The 20,004-nt window shown below is 44.3% G+C and overlaps 1 protein-coding gene across 3 annotated transcripts in view; it reads right to left on the bottom strand.

The window, feature by feature from the left end:
• IGF2R (insulin like growth factor 2 receptor) overlaps positions 1-20,004 on the bottom strand; it is a 315,579-nt gene that overhangs the window by 12,397 nt on the left and 283,178 nt on the right. For all 3 annotated transcript variants that reach the window (XM_029596695.1, XM_029596693.1, XM_029596696.1), the window contains exons 45-46: positions 19,245-19,434; positions 5,482-5,637 (exon numbers count right to left, since the gene is read on the bottom strand). In XM_029596695.1, the coding sequence (XP_029452555.1) occupies positions 5,482-5,637; positions 19,245-19,434 (346 nt within the window). The remainder of the gene's footprint in view (positions 1-5,481; positions 5,638-19,244; positions 19,435-20,004) is intronic.

Here is a 20,004-nt window from a genome sequence, read left to right on the forward strand (position 1 = left end):
CAGATAGTCTGCCTGTTCATTTTCTTGGGCAGCAATATGAACCACCAACAAAAGAGAAGATTAATCTCCTCCAACACTCCCCGACTTCTGGCTCCACCTTGCTTGTTCATGTAGGTGACTGTTGCCACATTGTCGGACAACACTTAAACTGCTACCCTCTTGAGCAAAGGAAGAAAATGACAGAGAGCCAGATCTATCGCTCTGATCTCCAGATGATTGATGGATCAGGATGCCTCTCCTCTGGAGTCCAGAGCTCTTTGATCACCTGATCCCAGCAATTAGCTTTCCAACCAGTCAAACCTGCAACCATCGTGAGCAGGATCCAAGGTGGGGGTCACCAAACTGCCCCCCCCCCAATCAGAGTCCAAAGAAGCATCCACCACAAAAGGATGTCCTTTATCGACATTGGCAAGGGGAGCCAGACCTCATACTCCTGAGACTGAGGTGACCACTGAGACAGCAGAGTAACTTGTAAGCCCTGGCTCAAGGCAGCTGCTATGAAGCCCAGAAGCTGAAGATAGTCCCAGGCCCTTGGGCTTGCTAGAGTTCTGAAACTTTTCACCTGCTGATTAAGTTGTTCATCTGTTCCATTGTCAGGTATACACCTAGCTCCATGATGAAATGTTCCCCAAGATAATGCAGAACCTAAGGAGTAAAGCTGCTCTTCGCAAAATTGACGATTCAACCCAAGCTTTCTAAAAGTTGAACCACTCTGCGGGATGCCGGTATATCTTTCTTGTTAAGGTTGAGCTCTGATTTATTTCTTTAAAAGCATTTATTTCCCGTGCCCTCCAAAGTTCTGGGCTGCCAAGAAAATACCACAGGAAAGGGTTTATTCTTGGAAGGCCTGCCTGAATAGAAAAGTTTTTAGGATTTTCTTAAACTCTTTTGTATTGTCATAGATCTGGTAGAAAGGAATTGCATTCCAGGTAGTGGGGCTAGCAATAGAAAGGGCCCCACGGATTAGTCAATCGTCCAGATAGGGATGCACCAAGATGACTCTCTCTGCACAAAAACACTGCTACTACCTTTTGAAAGTTCGTGGCACTGTCACCAGTCCAAAGGGAAGCACCCAGAACTGAAAATGCTCCTTCACAACACAAAACCAGAGAGGCCCAAGCGGCATCAGTGGAGGCTAACTCTTACCTCTACTTTCTGAAACTGCGAAACAAACAGCCATTTTCATTAGAACTCTGCAAGCTCTGAAAAGAAGAAAAGGGATTGTCTTCATGACCAACAATGTCTAAAGTCCCAGCGCTGGCATCAGCATCAATTACACTGGGGAAAAGAACGGGGCTTATCCTCCAGAAGCCTTTGGGTCTTAGGACCCTCAATGTTCTTGGCCAGCTGCTGCCTGGTCCTTCTCAAAAAACAGATTGCGCTTAAAAGGGGAGCTTACCTAATCTAGATTTTGACCAGGAGTCCACAGACCAGTTACAAAGCCAGAGGAGCCTCCTGGCTCCACCAAAGAAGCCACCGGATCTGGAAAACACTCATAAGAAATAATGGGGATCAGCTAAAAAAGGCCACCACAGACTTCACTCTAGCCATATTGTCATTCTCAGGAAGTTGCTGGATGCAGCGCAAAAGTTCCTCGATCACAAAGCCACTGCAAACTGAAATCTGGAATGCCAAAGCCATGGAGATGAACACATGCTTGAGAGGATTTTTAATATGCTGATCCTGTGGATCCCGAAGGGAAGTACTGTCCACAACAGGGATGGTAGTATGTCTTGTGACCATTGTAACTAAGGCATCAACCCGAGGCAACTGAAAACAGACCTTGAACAGTCTCCGGAGCCAGACTGCATAAGTAAAGAAGGCCCCGCACACCCCCGAGACCACACTCAGGGACTTCCTACTCTGCTAAAAACATTTCCTTAATTTCAGAGTTAAGAGGAAAAGCCCTGGAGAACTTACAGACCCCCTTTGATAATAGGGTCCCAGATTGGTGTCTCCTCCACAACCGAATATGCTATGTGGAGGCAAGAGCCCACTTGGCCTATGAGGGACACAAGTTACTCTTTGCAAAAGATACGAATAATCTCATCATCCTATCAGAGGAGACCTTATCTTCTTCCATAGAAGCAATGCTCACAGAGTCAATATAGTCATCAGGATCTCCTGGAAGCTGCTCCACCACCAGCAGGGGTGGGGATGGGGGTAAGACATCAAAGGATTACCTGGGACTTTTAGGAACAGCAGATCCTAACAGAAGGGGGAAAAAAACCCTACAGAAATGCTGAAACTATGCTCAGACCTAGCCTGAAGTCCGATGGGCACAGTAACCCCTCCTCCTCTGCAGCAGAGAGTTATCCTGCTGGTAGAAGATTGCAAGCAGGTTTGCCGCAAACCTGAAGAGCTGCCAGAGAATCCCTGCACAGATTCAGTCAATACCAAACCCTAGCTCAGAGGTCCTCTTTTTTTTTTTCTTCAAAAATGTAAAGAGAAAGGCAGGCAGAAGAGGGGATCAGCTAAAGGATTCTCTCTAGGACTAGCAAGCTGCAAATCTGATTCCAAAGTTCCCCGTTATTTTTTGAGTGAGAACTATGAGAGAAACTCTCCTCTCCCCTCCCAGGCTCTACCAAGTCCTTCTGGGACTGGGCTTGCTCTCCTGGCAAAGCCAGGGACATGGTCTGCAGCAACATTAGTGTCCGGATCCATATGCCACCATCTGCTGAGGCAGAGTATGCTGGAGCTTCCGTGGTGATATCACAGAGAAAGTCTGTGCTCTGCCTCCATCTGCTGGCAAGGAGATACAACCCACCTATAAGGACTCACTGGACTAGTGAAGCAGGATGAGATGGAAAGCCAAATTTATTCAGCGGCTTTTCAATTTTCTCCCAAGCTTGTCCAATTATTACACAAACAATTCAGTTAGAAAATGCCTTATAAGGGTAGTATATTGAACATGGAGTAACATAGTAAACATAATATATGATAAAAGATCTAAATGGTTCATCTAGTCCGCCCAGCAAGTGTTTAAAGCTGCAACCGCTGTCCTGTGCAGTTCACTCCCATGCAGAAATGTTACACCAAAAGTTATTTCGGTTCTTCATTTCCATCCTATAGCCACTAAAAATCTTACGTGTTTATCCCATGCCCTTTTGAATTTCATATCGTTGTGGATGGTTGTGTATAGCTCCTTTATAGGCTCTTCCTATGGATAAAGGAACCAACATTCAATACCAGGATTAAGTCCCTGACTTACTTCCAAATCCTGGTGTGGATTTTCTGATTAAGAAGGATCAATGTTCAGGGTCCAAGGTGCTGATGGTCTACCTGTAGTGTGCCAACAAAGAGTCAGGAATCCTTGCTGGTGTTCCAACATAAAACTTTACTGCCACACTGGATATTTCATTCTGGATGCATCCATAAAACAAAACTAGCTTCCAATATTTGTGTGTGTTCCTTGGGACCTCTAAATGGTGTCTTCCTTGTTACGTCCTGGCCTATAGGGCCACCCTCATGGTAGCTGGCAAGGTTCTTCTCTTTTACTTAGTTTTCCCCTTGTTGATACCTGGAATTCACTGCCTGATCGTGAAATTCACCTCTCTCCTAGCCTCTTTCATGAACTGGGCAGGCACCACCTCTTCAACTTTGTTGGGTGAGCACCGGATGGGTAGCTGAATGGTTATCTTCTCCTCCCTCTGTGGCACTGGATTGGTATTCAATCCTCTGAACAATTTCTAACATGTTGGCACTTAATCTCTCAGGCTGAGCGACACAGAGGGTGAACTGAAAGATTTCCCAAAACACAAGGCAACTTCCAGCCACTGAAAACAAAACTCCTTACTAACAAAAAACACTTCCACATGTCCGGTCTTGCAAGGGATCAGAAGCTCAGAGGACCAAAAGCTTTCATCCAGGACTTTGGCAACCTCTCTCCTGGAAAGGAAGAGTAGATAAAAACTTCCTACCAAAGCAAAATTGCAAAAAAAAAAAACAAACCAGCTCTCAGAATGAGAGCTAGCAGCAAATCTCTCATCCAACTCCTAGCTCCTCACCAAGGCTCTAGGCCTGCAGACTTCATTCATGTAAAAGATCCAACTCTAAAGTCTCCAAAACACTATGGGTCACTCTCTGAAATAGAAACAGGATTGGACTTTTAAAGCAACCTCCAGTAGTGTTGCTGTGGTCACATAGGCCCACATCGTATGATCAGTGGATTGGGAGTGAGCCCTTTGCGCTGTGGCATAGTTGACACAGCCTCATAGGTGAACCTATGAAGCCTACGCCGACAGGTGGCGAACGCACCCTGAAGCATGACAGTCTGGAGCTTCACTTATATCAGCCACCTTGCCAGCAGCTTGAGCCCTTGGGTACTGGCAGCCAGCAGAACCTGGATGACAGTGAGAGAACAAGAGCAAGGACACGCCGGGGTCAAGACAGGCAGCAGACTGGAGTATCATGAATAGGTCAGGAGTCGGAGCGGGTGGCGAGCAAGCATAGTCAGTTCAAAACAATGATCAGGTCCAGGCAGCAGGAAAATATGGTCAGGTTCAAGACTATGGTCAGTTCCCGGAGAACAAGCCAAGGATAGATGAAGACACACAATGAGACACTGGACGTAACTAGCAGGGGAGGGCTAGAAATGCTGTTCAAACAAGCATTTCCAGACTCCAATTAATTTAACCTCTCACCATCAATACATAAAACTCAGCCATTTCAATGTTAACTATTTGTAATTATCGTTAGCCAACGTTAACCTTTCCTTTCGTTTCTCTCCTCACCCAGTTCAACCACCCTTGTTATTTGTAACTGCTTTTTTCCGCACCATAGTTCCAGTTTGAAGTTTATCATGCACCCCTGTTTTACTGTGAACCAGCATGATGTGACTGTTGTCATGAATGCCGGTATATAAAAAAACCTAAATAAATAAATAAATAGATGAGGCAAGGCAAGGCTGGATGAGAGAGCACTGGAACGCAGGAACTCAGGAATGCAGAAGCAACACGCTGTTCACAAGGTAGGAAACCTCTTGCTGTGGCAGCTATAAGTAGTCAGGGCCTGCTATCATCAATTGGTGCCACTGAGCTTTTCCTGCCATTGGCCCTTTAAGTGCTGATGTGCACCTAAGGAGACCCTGAGGAGGCACAGGAACATGGCAGCCATGTTATGAGCTGGGGCCCGCTGGATAATGGTGGCATTCCTGCTGCATCGGGAAGTCACTGAAGGTGTTGGGATGAGTTGGAAGAGTGGCTGATTGCGGGCTTACTTCTCGGCTAGCCAAACGTAACAGTGCATGGCATGGCCTTTCTACCTAGACATCTTAAAGCTGTAACCGCCTTACTATTGTATTCAGGATACTGTTACATTCTCAAAAGGCTAAATGGAAAACTTATTTCACATATAAAACTGAAATATATATATTTCGAGTGACACCCTTCGCACCAATTGGATAGAGAGATAGAGAAGGTCAAGGTGATAAAAGATAGAAGGCTTACACAAGAAATCCCCACCATCAGTTTCCTCACTTACCGTCTTTCTTTTTTGTAAAGCAACAAGATAAGCAAGCACGCAGTAAGTATGACCAGCAGCACACCCAGCACAGCACCAACGGCTTGGCTTCTTAGAGACAGGCCTGCCTTATCTTCCTTGTCAGATTTTTCTTCTTCCCTTATAATACTATCATTCCTGCCAGAAACAGAAATAAAGTTGGTAAGTACCACTGGAATTTAAGAAACGGAAAGCTAAAAATACAGTTCTCTCTTTTACAAATCTTTCTGCTTCCCAAACTGCTACGGCATCACCTGAAAGAGGTGACCCGAATCCATACAGCATTCTCTCAGTTTCAGAGGGCCCCAGCCCTACTGAACTGTCATGGTCCTGAGGAGGTGCCTCAACGTCATGGTCCTGAGGAGGTGCCTCAACGTTTTCTATAGCTTGAGGTCCCAGGAGGAAGCATCTCGACACCAGCAAAACATTACTTTCTAAATTTAACTGCGGTGAATTGCAAGGTCAGAAAATTGCCGTAATTGAAATAAAAAGAAGTCCATCCCCCACCTGAAAATAACTGTGTGGAAAATACAATTTTTGAAGTAACCTTTAGCTAATATTCGCACTCTTGTGCCTGCATAACCACACACCCCCACTGAATAAAAGAAACAAAAACACACGACTTTCTGCTCCAATACACAGAAATTAAGGCAAGGCAATTGCTTCCACAGAATATGATCGTCAAAGATGTGAAACGTTAGGCTTGATGGACCCCTTGGACTGACCTAGTATGGCAACTTCTTATGATTTAGATGTGTTCCATATTTTTAAGCTATTGATGTCTACAAGTGCATACAAATACAGAATGCATTTCTTTATGAATGGTGGCAGAAGGCAGAATCATAAGGGAAGAGTTTTTCATATTACTATTTTTGTTTTGGATAGGGGCATGTGAAGAAAAATATTTTCCTTCACCCCAAACAAAAAAAAAATCATAATTCATTTAGCCTAACACCCCTGCAATATATCAGCACAAATACATATGAACCCAGTGAATTCATGCACAGAGTGTCACACCGTGTACAGTAATCTAGCCTCGTTTCCTAATACTCTTGAAGAACCCCCCTATCATGTACTAAATTATACTCACAGCATGGGTCTTTCCAATCAATTAGTGCATGCAGTCTACTCGCTCACCCCGCTTTCCTTTATACTTCTCTCTAGATAATTACCAGTTCCCTCACTGGTTCAGGGCTGGAGGGAAGGCCTCCTCCGAAGCTGAACCCCTAGGCACCCTCTTTTCAACCAGCGGAGATGACTACATATAACTGCCCCTCTGCAGTGCAACATCCCCCATCAGGGAAAAGAAATTCCTGCAAACGGTTAACACCTAAGACTCCATTGTTAGCCCTGTAGCTAAACTACCCTACCCTACCACACTGCACATATTCCCTAATGGAGAGGTAAGCTTAACTCTGGCAGAGCATCAATCTTATATTTCTCATTTCTTCTAACTCATAGCAAGTCAGAATCTCTGAATCAAGTTTCAATTTGTGGGAATGTAACCAGCGTCATACTAATACTGGTTCAAATGGGATCATCCTTCCGATCACTGCTCCTCCACAGTTACAGATAACTAGATATTGTCCACATAAACCTAATATTTAATATTATACATTGAATCAGTCTTGTTGAAGATATTAAATAAAATCCATGATAATATAGTGCCCTGCAGGACCCTATATTCCAGTTTCCAGAGGGAAGAAAGCAGAGTTGCTTACCTGTAACAGGTGTTCTCACAGGACAGAAGGATGTTAGTCCTCACAAATGGGTGACATCAACAGGATGCAGCCCAATCACGGAACACTTTTGTCAAAGTTTCTAGAACTTTGACTGGCACCTACTGGGTATGCCCAGCATAGCATCAACCCTGCAGCCAGCAGGGGTCCCCTTTCAGTCTAGTCTTATAGTAAAAGTACATACGAAAAATAAAATAATAAATCGTAAGTGAACCCAACTGTGCGGGGTGGCGGGCGGGTTTCGTGAGGACTACCATCCTGCTGCCCTGTGAGAACACCTGTACAGGAAAGCAACTCTGCTTTCTCACAGGACAAGCAGGATGGTAGTCCTCACACATGGGTGAGTACCAAGCTGAGGATCCCCGTGCAATGCACCAAATGTACCCAAAGATGTGCAACAGGCACAACAACTGGGGTGGAATTTGGTAGAGGGCATCCTGAACCCTACCGGGTTGGTGGAAGGATGTTGGTACCTCAGTTCGCAAATAGGTTGCGTAGCACAGACTTGCCGAAGATGGAATCTTGTCCGCCAACCTTGTCTAAACAATAATGGGCTACGAAGGTGTGGAGAGACCTCCAGGTAGCAGTCTTACAGATGTCAGCAAACAGCACAGAGCGTAGGTGCTCTGCTGATGTTGCCATGGTCCTGACAGAGTGTGCTTTAACACGGTCTTGAAGCGAAATGCCTGCCTGCTGGTAACAAAAGGAAATACAGTCCGCTAACCAGGAGGAAAGAGTCTGCTTACCCACAGGTTTACCCAATTTCATGGGATCAAAGGAAACAAACAATTGAGTGCATTTCCTGTGGGCAGCTGTACGGTCTAGATAAAATGCTAGAGCACATTTACAGTCAAGGGTATGCAGAGCCCGTTCTCCTGGGTTTGAGTGGGACCTGGGAAAGAAAGTGGGTAGCATAATGGATTGACTGATATGAAACTCCGATACTACCTTAGGCAAAAGCTTAGGGTGAGTGCGGAGTACTACCCTATCATGCAGAAGTTCAGTGTAAGGCGGATAGGTGACTAAGGCCTGTAACTCACCAACTCTGCGAGCAGAAGTGATCACCAAAAGAAAAATCACCTTCCAGGTGAGATGGTGGAGATAACAGGATTGGAGAGGCTCAAACAGCGGTTTCATGAGCCGCCCCCAAAACCAAGTTGAGGTCCCAGGAAGGGGCTGGAGGGCGCAGTGGAGGTTTAAGGTGGAGCAAGCCCTTCAAAAAGCGTGTTACGAGGGGTTGTACTGAAATAGGTACATCCCCGACACCTTTATGGAAGGCGGCTACCGCACTGACATGTTCCTGATAGAAGTTTGGAGACCTGATTCTGACAGGTGCCAGAGATAGTCCAAAAACTTCGGTGTGGAACAAGTGAAGGGATCAATGGACATGGAAGTACACCATACCATAAACCTGTTCCATTTGTAACAATAAGACTGCCTTGTGGAAGCTTTTGTGAAGCTACTAGGACACGGGAAACCGGCTCTGAAAGGTTAAGAGGTTGGAGGATTAACCTTTCAACATCCAGGCAGTCAGGGAGAGGGGCCTGGAGGTTGGGGTGACGAAGGCAGCCATTGTTCTGAGGAATGTGCCGGTGTACTGATAGGTCATAGAGAATTGGAAACCAGACCTGGCATGGCCAATGAGGGGCTATGAGAATCATTAGTCCCTTGTCCCTTCGCAACTTCACGAGAGTCTTTGAAATGAGTGGAAGTAGAGGATATGCATAAAGGAGACCGCTGGCCCACGAGAGGGAGAAAGCATCTCTTGGCTGAAAGTGTTTGCTGCGAGTGAGAGAGCAGAAGTTCCCTACTTTGCGGTTGTGAATTGACGCAAAGAGGTCTATGTGAGGGTAACCCCAACATTGGAATATTGAGTCCGCTACAGTGGGGTTGAGGGACCACTCGTGCGGTTGAAAAGTGCGACTCAGCTTGTCTGCCAACACATTGTCCACTCCCGGCAAGTAGGTGGCCCTGAGGTACATTTATTTATTTATTTATTTATTGGTTTTTATATACCGCCGCTCATCAAAGATATCACGTCGGTGCACATAGAACAAAAATACGCAGTTGCGTGTACATATAACAATATAATAATAGCTGAATTCCATAAAACATTAGTACATCAAGTGGGAAAGGGCTTCCGCCCATATCTGTGCAGCTTCCTGACACAGGAGGTAGGAGCCCGTTCCCCCTTACTTGTTGATGTCCCACATGGCCACCTGGTTGCCTGTTTGAATCAGGATGACCTGGTTGGAAAGGTGATCCTGAAAAGTCCTGAAAGCATATCTCATTGCACGAAGCTCCAGGAAATTGATTTGGTGTTTGGCTTCCTCTGGAGACCAAATGCCCTGAGTTTGCAGGTTTGCAACATGTGCACCCTAGCCGAGGTTGGAGGGAGATCAGGGTATGGCACGTGAGACGTAGAGACGTCAGTGCAGCATGCTGAGTGGGAGCCCTGATTAACCAATCGTCGAGATAGGGGTAGACGTGGACACTGACTCCTGAGAAAGGCAGCTAGCACTACGAGGCACTTGGTGAAGACTCATGGGGCAGATGCTAGGCTGAGTGGTAACACTCGATATTGGAAGTGTTTTGGGCCTACTAGGAACCGCAGGAATCTGCGATGTGACGGAGCAATTGAAATACGTGTGGAGGCGTCCTGGAGATCTAGAGAGCAGAGCCAGTCTTCCCTTTGGAGAAGAGGAAGAAGAGAACCCAAGGTCACCATCTTGAACTTTTCTCTTTGTAGGTATTTGTTTAAGGTGCAAAGATCCAGTATTGGGCGAACACCACCTGACTTTTTTAGTATTAGGAAATACCAGGAATAGAACCCCTGCCCCTGTTGGGAGAGGGGCACTGGCTCTATTGCTCGGGACTGGAGGAGGAGGGAGACCTCCTGCTTCAAGAGTGATGAGTGGTCGGATGTTCCCCACGTCAGCTGAGGTGGGGAATCCAGTGGAACAGAGAGAAAGTTGAAGTGGTAACCTTGGGTTATTACAGCGAGTACCCACTGATCTGTGGTGACTGTATGCCATGGTGTGGAGAAGTGGCACAACCGGCCTCCGACAGGAATGGCCGGAAGTGGAGGCTGGGAACTGTTCTCTAGGGAGGAGTCAAAAGCCAGACGCTGGACCTGGCTGGAAGGCTGGCTGTGACTTCTGTACTCGAGGTTGCCTGGATTGGCCTTTTTAGTAAAGCTTAGAAGGCCGGTAGACTTGTCTCTTGGAGTCTCTCCTAAAGGATCTTTTGGAATAGGAAGAGAGATCGAAGGCAGTAAGAAGAGCTGGCGCAGAGTCTCTTGGTCCCTGAGCTGCTCCACTGTTTCTTGAATCTTTTCTCCAAAAAGATTATTCCCAGCACAAGGCAAGTCAGCTAAACTGTCCTGTACTGGCCTGAGGTCTGAAGACTTTAGCCAGGCCCATCTCCTCGCACTAATTCCTGCCACCGAAACTTTGAAGGCGGTGTCGAAGATGTCATATGCAGATCGTACTTCATGTCTGCCAGCATCTAGGCCTTTTTGTGCTAGGGCATGAAGCTGGTCCTGGAATTGCAGAAGTAAGGCTTCAGAAAATTCCTGAATCTTCGTGAACAGGGCCCTGTTGTATTGGGATATGTAAAATTGATAGGAAGCAATGCGAGAGATCAGCATTGAGCCATGGAATATACGTCTTCCAAATGCATCCAGGAATTTTTGTTCCTTTCCTGGAGGAATGGAAGAATGAGGTTTGGAGCAATGTGCCCTCTTCTGGGCTGACTCCACAACCACTGAGTGATGATCTAATTGAGTTCTCTGAAAGCCAGGGGCTGACTGAACTAAGTAGGTGGCATCTGCCTTACAGTTGACAGGTGCCACAGAGCCAGGGTGCTCCCAATTTCTCTTTAAAAGGTCCAGAAGTATTTCATGAATAGGGATAGACATGATTTCATTTGGAGCATCGAGAAACTGGAGAAGCTCCAGCATCTGATGCCTAGAGTCCTCTGCAGTCTGAAGCTGGAATGGAACAGTTTCAGACATTTCCTTTATAAAGTTGATAAAGGACAAGTCCTCTGGAGGAGAACGCTTCCTTTTATCAAGAGAAAAGGGCTGTGAAGGAAGATCATCGGTATCCTGGGATGATCGTACGGCTCATCACCAGCTCCCATATGTTCATCAGAAGGGAGTAACTGTGTTACCCCGGAAGGCCCGGGCCTAGACATCAATGGTTTCAGAGGCGGAATCGAAGGCAATGATGGGGGCATCAAAGGCATCGATGGAGCTATCGTCGATATCGATGGCAGCACTCCCATGGGCGGAATGGAGATCGGTGTTTCTTCTTCTTCTTCCGATGACAAGGGTATTGGTGAGGAAGGAATCAGGGCCATCGGTTCCCTCGGATCCATCGGTGGAAAGGCACCGATTAACACATCCATTCTTGTCAATAGCGGTGCAAGCACCTTGGGTATCGGATCAGTGGCCGGCTCGGGAACCGGCACCGGCATCGATGGAGGTTTGAATCCCTAGAGTGCTTTTACCTCTTGGATCATTCGATCCAATTCCTCACGGAAATCTGGGGCATGGATACCCGGTTCCGGAGTAGGAGGCAGCACTGGTGTAGCCAGAGGGTCCACCGGTGAAAGTGGAGTAGCGGCTCCAGGCACCTGTCCAGGTGGGGGAACGCTTCGGTGACCCAGAAACAGAAGAGGATGGGTCCTTTTCTGTTTGGAACTTCTTTGTCTGTGGCTCAGACAACGTCGATGCCGAGGGCTTGCCTCTATCAGTGGCCTGAGCTTTTCGATAGCGGTGTCGATGTTTTTCTCAATGTTCTCCTCGGTCTTTCTCCTGAGGAGGAACAGAGGGGGTCAACACCTGCGGAGTCGTCGAAGCAGGTCAGGCAGCAGTGGTTTCCTGGTGCTGGTGCGTTTGGACGACGTTGAAGCTATCGATGGAGTTGGGGTTTTTGAACAAAAGAGAAGTTCCATCTTCTCCAGCCTAGCCTTGCAACCCTTTGATGTCATTTGGGCACATTTGGTGCAAGTAAGGACATCATGGTCAGACCCCAAACATCACACAGACCGTGTGAGGGTCAGTGATGGACATTGTTCGAGTGCAGTCAGGGCACCGACGGAAACCAGACGCCATGGTCTCAACAAAAATCTAGTTGCGGTGCGGTCAATGGCCGGTAGGCTGCGAGGGAAAAACTCGACGGGAATCGACCGCAAGCTGGTAAAATACTTACCATTCGATAGCGGAGCAAAGGTATCGATAAGGGGACCCCTGTGGGGTATAATTATTTGAAATGTTTTGAAAAAGTTCCGTGAGGAAAAATTCCTGTCAGGAATCTCTGACGAGCTCCTTAACTCGCGTGGCTACTGCTGCGCAGAAAAAAGAAGACTGAAGGGGGACCCCTGCTGGATGCAGGGTTGGTGCCAGTCAAAGTTCTAGAAACTTTGACAAAAGTGTTCTGTGATTGGGCTCCATCCTGATGATGTCACCCATATGTGAGGACTACCATCCTGCTGTCCTGTGAGAAAGCCTTTTTCCCATCTGCATCTCATGCCAACTATCAGGAACAATTTAAACCACTGTAAGACTATCTCAGATAGGAGTCTCTCTCAAAATCAGTCAAGCAACACCTGGCGATAAACTGTCAAAAGCTGCGGAAAGTCCAAGTAAACTAAGTGAGTTATTCTCCTCATCAAGTTCTCTTCAGAGATCATCAATTACCTTGAAATGGTTTGCATGCTGAATTATAGTACTAACTGATAACTAGAATATCTATTTAATCCAAGAAGTACTGTGGGTTTTATAACTTCCATTTTTAATGGGCTAGGAAAAACTGCATCATTAAGGAGGAGTTTGTTATAAGCTGAACTGCTTCCTTTAAATGCAGACATTTTTAGTCATGGGTCAATGTTAAAATTGTACACTGAAATATCTAACACTTAAAGGTGAATTTTCAAAATGTTACATGTGTAAACTATAGCATATACATGCATAAGTACCCTCTACTTGCATACTCTGTGTTTTATAAAAGTTGAAAATACACGTGTTCACACGCGCACGCACACGTATGAGTATAAAATTAGGGAGGGTCTGGGGTGGTGCTAACAGTTATGCGCACAAATTCCCGTTTTAAAAGATACTTACACATGTACATTTCCCAGCTTCCTCGTGTTTTTTTACACTTGTAAGTGATATTAAATGCGTTTACTGTGTAGACGATTAGACAGGGTGGGAGGTCTGGACGGATTGGGGGAAGTTCAGGCTAAAGAACCAGGAGGGTCCTGATGAACTGGAGGCCGGGACTAATCGGTAAACTGGTTAATTGCCTCGACGCTCGCATGTTTGAAAACTGACGGACATGCATTAAATCAGGACTTACGTAGGTAAATCCTAGTTTCACACATAAAATATACAAATGCATTTATTTAATATAGGTGGGTAAATTGCACGTGCTCAATCCATTCATATACGTGGTTTCAATGCTTGTCAGCATTCGTGTATAAGCCTATGTACGTGTGCATATTGCATGGTAGAATTATGCATATTTTATAAAATTCTATAGCGGATAGTGTGAAGCTGCTTTAAAGTTATCCTCTTAGCTTACTACATCAGCCCCTTTATTTGTAATCAACTTTTACTTCTGGGATATGAACAGAGATTGGTAAATTTAATGTATTAAATTATATCTGTTTGGTGTTAAGACAAATGTTTTCCGTGCCGGACTCCATCTGATGTCACCCATCTGTGAGGACTAATATCCTGCTTGTCCTAGGAGAAAGATTAGATTTCACCTTCCTACTGCGACAGCATTTAACTTTCAAAAAGGTGACTATAACATGAGGAAAATGGTTAGGAAAAAACAAAGGAGCAGCTGCAAAGGTGAAGAGTTTACATCTTAAATGCCCAACCCAGATGTATTCCATGCATTTGAAAAGGTGGAAGGAAGGCTAAATGACTACCAGTACGGCAGGCGAGGCTATAGTAGCTAAAAGAACATCTTTCAAGAAACGGAAAAGGAATTTGAATGAAGAAAACTGGGAACGGCGTTAAGCACTGGCAAGTTAGAATCAAAGCATTGATAAGGAAGGCAAAGAAAATTTGAAAAGAAGCTTGCCATGGGAGCAAAAACTTATAATAAATATTGTTTCAAGTACATTTGAAGTAAAAAAGCCTGCGAGGGAGTCAGTTGGACCATTAGATTATCAAAAGGTAAAAGGGGCACTTAGGGATGACAAAGCCATAGCAGAGAGACTAAATGAATTCTTTGGTTCACTGAGGAAGATGTAAGAGATATCCCCATGCCAGAAATGATATTCAAAGGTGATAAGTCAGAGCAACTGAAGCAAATTTCAGGGAAGCTAGAAGATGTACTAGGGCAAACTGACAAACCAAAGAATAGCAAATCACCTAGACCAGATGGTATATATCCCAGAGTGCTGAAAGAACTGAAAAATAAAATTGCAGACCTGCTATAAGTAATTTATAAACTATAGTTAAAATCATCTATGGTACCTGAAGACTGAAGGGTTGCCAAAATAATGCCAATTTATAAAAAGGGATCAAGGGGTGATCCAGGAAACTACAGACCAGAGAGCGCCAAGCAAAATGGTAGAAACTATATTAAAGAACAAAATTGCTGAACATACTGAAAGGTATAGTTTAATGGGCCAAAGCTAACAGATTTAGCCAAGGGAAATCTTGCCTCACCAATCTGCTACATTTTTTTAAAAACGTAAACAAACATGGGAGCCAGCTGGTGTAACTGGATTTCCAGAAAGCATTTGATAAAGTTCCTCACGCAAAACTTATTAGAAAATTAAAAAGTCATGGGATGGGGGTGGTATCCTACTGTGCATTGCAAACTGGTTAAAAGAAAGAAAACAAAGAGTACGGCCAAATGGAAAATTTTCTCATGGAGAAAAGTAAATAGTGGAGTGCCCTAGGGATCTGTTCTGGGATCACTGCTTTTTAATATATTTATAAATGATCTGGAAATAGGAACAATGAGTAAGGTGATCAAATTTGCTGATGCAACAAAATTATACAAAGTTGTTAAATCACAATAGGATTGTGAGAAATTGTAAGAGGACTTTGCAAAACTGGGAGACTGGGCGTGCAAATGGCAAATTACATTTAATGTGGACAAGTGCAAAGTGATGCACTAGGGAAGAGTAACCCAAATTATAGCTACACAATGCAAGGTTCCACATTAGGAATCATCATTCAGGAAAAGGATCTAGTCATTACTGCTGATAATAAATTGAAATATTCTGCTCAGTGTGCAGCAGCAGCCAAGAAAGCAAACAGAATGCTAGGGACTGTTCGGAAAGGAATGGGGAATAAAACAGAGAATATCATAATGCCTCTGTATCACTCCTTGGTGTGACCTCATCTTGAGTGTGCACTTCTGGTCACCATATGTCAAAAACGATATAGCAGAATTAGAAAAGATACAGAGAAGAGCAACCAATATGGTAAAGGGGATGGAACATTTCCCTTACGAGGAAAGGCTAAAGAGGTTAGGACTCTTCAGCTTGGAGAAGAGACAGCTGAGGGGAGATATGATAGAAATCTATAAAATAGTGAGTGGAGTAGAATGAGTAAACTTGAATCAGTTGTTCACTCAAAAAGTGCAAAGACTAGGGGACATACAATGATACATTAAAAACTAAGAGAAAATATATATTTTTTTACTCAATGCATAAGTAAGCTCTGTAATTCGTCGCGAGAAGATATGGTGAAAACTATTAAGAACATAAGATGATGCCATACTGGGTCAGACCAAGGGTCCATCAAGCTCAGCATCCCGTTTCCAACAGTGGCCAATCCAGGCCATAAGAACCTGGCAAGTACCCAAAAACTAAGTCTATTCCATGCTACTGTTGCTAGTAATAGCAGTGGCTATTTTCTAAGTCAACTTAATTAATAGCAGGTAATGGACTTCTCCTCCAAGAACTTATCCAATCCTTTTTTAAACACAGCTATACTAACTGCACTAACCACATCCTCTGGCAACAAATTCCAGAGTTTAATTGTGCGTTGAGTGAAAAAGAACTTTCTCCGATTAGTTTTAAATGTGCCACATGCTAACTTCATGGAGTGCCCCCTAGTATTTCTATTATCTGAAAGACTAAATAACCGATTCACATCTACCCGTTCTAGACCTCTGATGATTTTGAACACCTCTATCATATCTCCCCTCAGTCGTTTCTTCTCCAAGCTGAAAAGTCCTAACCTCTTTAGTCTTTCCTCATAGGGAGCTGTTCCATTCCCCTTTATCATTTTAGTTGCCCTTCTCTGTACCTTTTCCATCGCAACTATATCTTTTTTGAGATGCGGCAACCTGAATTGTACACAGTATTCAAGGTGGAGTCTCACCATGGAGCGATACAGAGGATAAAAAAGGTTTGGACAAGTTCCAGGTGGAGTTGCAGAAGTCCATTGCTTACCCCTGGGATAAACAGCATGGAATCTATCCCTTGGGATCCTGCCAGGTACTTGAGACCTGGATTGGCCATTGTTGGAACCAGTATACTGGGCTTGATGGACCTTTGGTCTCACCCAGTTTGGCAAGTCTTATGTTTTCATCCATGCTAGTCCAGACCAGACAAGTGGGACATACCCAAGTTCCATCTAGACTGGGTGGGAGGAAGTCATGATAACTCTCAGAACTCCTGCAGCTAATGTGTAACCTTCTCCTGGGCTACACACTCACACTGAAATGCTTAGCGCAGGGATACAATGGAGACAAGCATTACCTTCCCTTTACCCTATAGAAAGACAGGTTCTGACTGCCTACAAGGACTCATGCGCCCCTGAAAACTCCTGAAGAAGGCTGAATTGCTCATTTCCTTGATTCCTCCTGAAACTGATGCCTTAGAAATCATTGTGTTTCGACAGGATACATTAATAAACTAAAGACCTAACCCAAAATACAGAAGGAACTGGTCACCTACAAATATCTCCAAGGTAACATACAACAGACTCAAGAATTTCTGTCCCTGTCCTGGCCTACACTGCCAATTTTGTCACTGTCATAAGTGAGAAAAGCCTGATTCCAACTAAAGTGGAACACTACTCTCCGAAAAGTGGTAATTTTAAAGCCAAGATCATCTCTGTACCCAGTATTCCCTAAGGCCACAAAGGAGACAGAGTTCAACAACAAGACTCAGAGATACTACCTGACAAAGCTCAAGAGAAAGGGAGGCCAGCTTATTTTTTCTGTTGAGATCTATTTTATTTTTGTTTTACTTACTTTGTTTGTATGTATTGTTACCCACTGGGATCAGTGGATAGTACATACATTTTTAAATAAAATAAAACTAAACTTGGGTTCCAATGAGACCTTCTGCAGCAAAGGACTTGTGTTCTTGACTTCCTGGAAGAAAGTATCCCATCTGAGAGAGTAATGAAAGAGCTTGCAGAGGATCCATACACTAAGGGAGGTAACTATATGGTCCTTTTTCGCGTGACTAAAGACCGTAACCCTCCAACACTAAGCATCTTTGCTATGAATCCTGGTTTTCTCAACAGCCAATGTTGTAAAAGAATGGAAGAGATCTTCTAGGGAAAAATCCTCTTACTGGTGGAAAGGGTGAAGGTGCACTCTTGCTTGCATTTCACAACTTGATGCCCAGGCTTCTGGTGGGAACAAATGCAGGAAACTGAATGCCACTCATGGTTCTACCATATATCCATCACACAAAAAGGCCCTCTGACACAACACGTGTATTCCAGTAACCGAAATGTAAACAACATATCACAAATGATGGTGTACCTGGTATCTCTTTTATAAACTCATTCAAGCTGTCTCGCTTCAAAAAAGGAATATAAATTTTGTAGGACCACTACTCATAGGGTCAAGGTATTCAACCAGACTCTCTTTATGGTCTCAGGTCCGTATATATCCATATATTTATTTCAAATTTATTTCAAATTTTTATATACCGGCATTCGAGACAGCAGTCACATCATGCTGGTTCACATAAAACAGGGGTGCATAGTAAACAAAACTATAACAAGGTGCTGAAAAGGCAGTTACATATAACAGGGTGATAAGAACTTGGATGAGATATATCCAACATTGGATGAGGTATATCCAACATTCCTGGGAGCTCTTGCCTTTCCCTTTTCATCTGAAGAGCATGATTGTCTTGGAGCTTTGCTGAGCTGATCTAACTTCCACATAGAGGTGTCCAATCTAACTCCTATTAGGGCAAAGGCCACTTTTGGCAGTCCTTATGCTTCGGGGTATCTCAAGAGTGTTAACTCAAAACATTCATCTGTATGAAGATGGTGTCGACCATTGGAACTGCTGCTAGGTACTGCAGAAGGAACTTCACCCCAGATCAAATCTGACTCACTTACCAGGGTACTTGAGAGTGACTAGATTCCCTCAGCTTATCATATCAGCTGAAGACATTACGTTGACCACCACCACCCAGGCTGCCTTCTCGCAAGGTAGAAGTCAGGATTTCTGGCATGCTAGATGGCTGGCTCTGGCCCTATTGGTTTTCCCCTAGGATTCCTGTACCAGATCATAACTCCACTCCCATGCTATAAGCTTCATGCTTACAGTGTGAAATAACCATAAAGGAGAGACTAAATCCATTTCCTACAAGAGACAAGTATGAAAAGCCACCTGTTCAGGCTCCTGGTTTCCAATGAGAGAGAGAAAGAACATAGCCTTATGACAGTAGACTACTGGATAGAGAGAACTACTTTGAAAGGAGTGCGAACTGAGTGAGATACATGTAGATATGTGCCTAAGGTACTACATTCATGTCCATTGCCCTGGAGGCTAGGACATACAGAATGGACCATGCGCAGGGCAGACATGTAAACAGGATACCTGGACACCAGGATTAAGGCCTTCAGCCCTTGAAGTCCAAGGCCACTTTCTTCTTTAGATACAAGAGAGCGTCCCCTTACTCCAGAGACTGGGAAAAAACTAAATTACTGTTATAGATAATCAGTCAGCTAAGGAGTTGAGATAAAATAAAAGAAGAAAGAATGCACCGTACACCAATGGGCAGACTGCAGACGTGTACCAGGAGAACAGGTATTGGCAGTCTAGCGTCTCATGCAGGAATTCTGGGATGCCCTCTCCTGCCAGGGCATTGCAATGGAAGACAATTGTCGACGAGACGTTTGATTTTGACTTATCTTTTCCGCATTTCGAGTTAGAAGAAAATACAACATCCAGGCCATTATCTAAGAGAGGAAAAAAAGGAAATCAGTAACAATGCTCAAATACACCATGTTCAGATTAACACACAAGTTTGCACGTTTAAAAAAAAGAACAGCCAGTCAGACCTCTATGGAGAGGCTACTTATTACTTAGAACTTGTAACACATTAATTGCAGAGGCACTTTTTAACTACAGTGCATTCTGATTCTTTAAACAGATGAGGGAATAGGTTCCATCTATTCAAGAAAATAAGTGTTCAGCTCTCATATCCTTTCTCCTTCTGAAATGTTTCTTTCTATTCACCCCCCACTGTGGTATTTTTTACAAAACCAAACTAAAACACTGAAAATAATGTGTGAAGCTCACAGTCAACTTCAAATCTATTTTCTCAAGAAAGGCATGAAGGGTCACAAACTGAGATCATCACACTTTGCCTGACTATAGGAAAACCAGTACAAAGACAGTATCAGGTGAGGTACATAGACTGGCAAAAAAGATGACTAGCGGTATGGATCAACTTCCATGTAAAAAGACACGACAAAAAAAAAAAAAAAAGAGAGAGAGACTTCAGCTTGCAAAAAAAAGTTGACTAA

The sequence above is a fragment of the Rhinatrema bivittatum genome, chromosome 3, assembly GCF_901001135.1.
Source record: "Rhinatrema bivittatum chromosome 3, aRhiBiv1.1, whole genome shotgun sequence".
Classification (NCBI taxonomy): Eukaryota; Metazoa; Chordata; class Amphibia; order Gymnophiona; family Rhinatrematidae; genus Rhinatrema; species Rhinatrema bivittatum.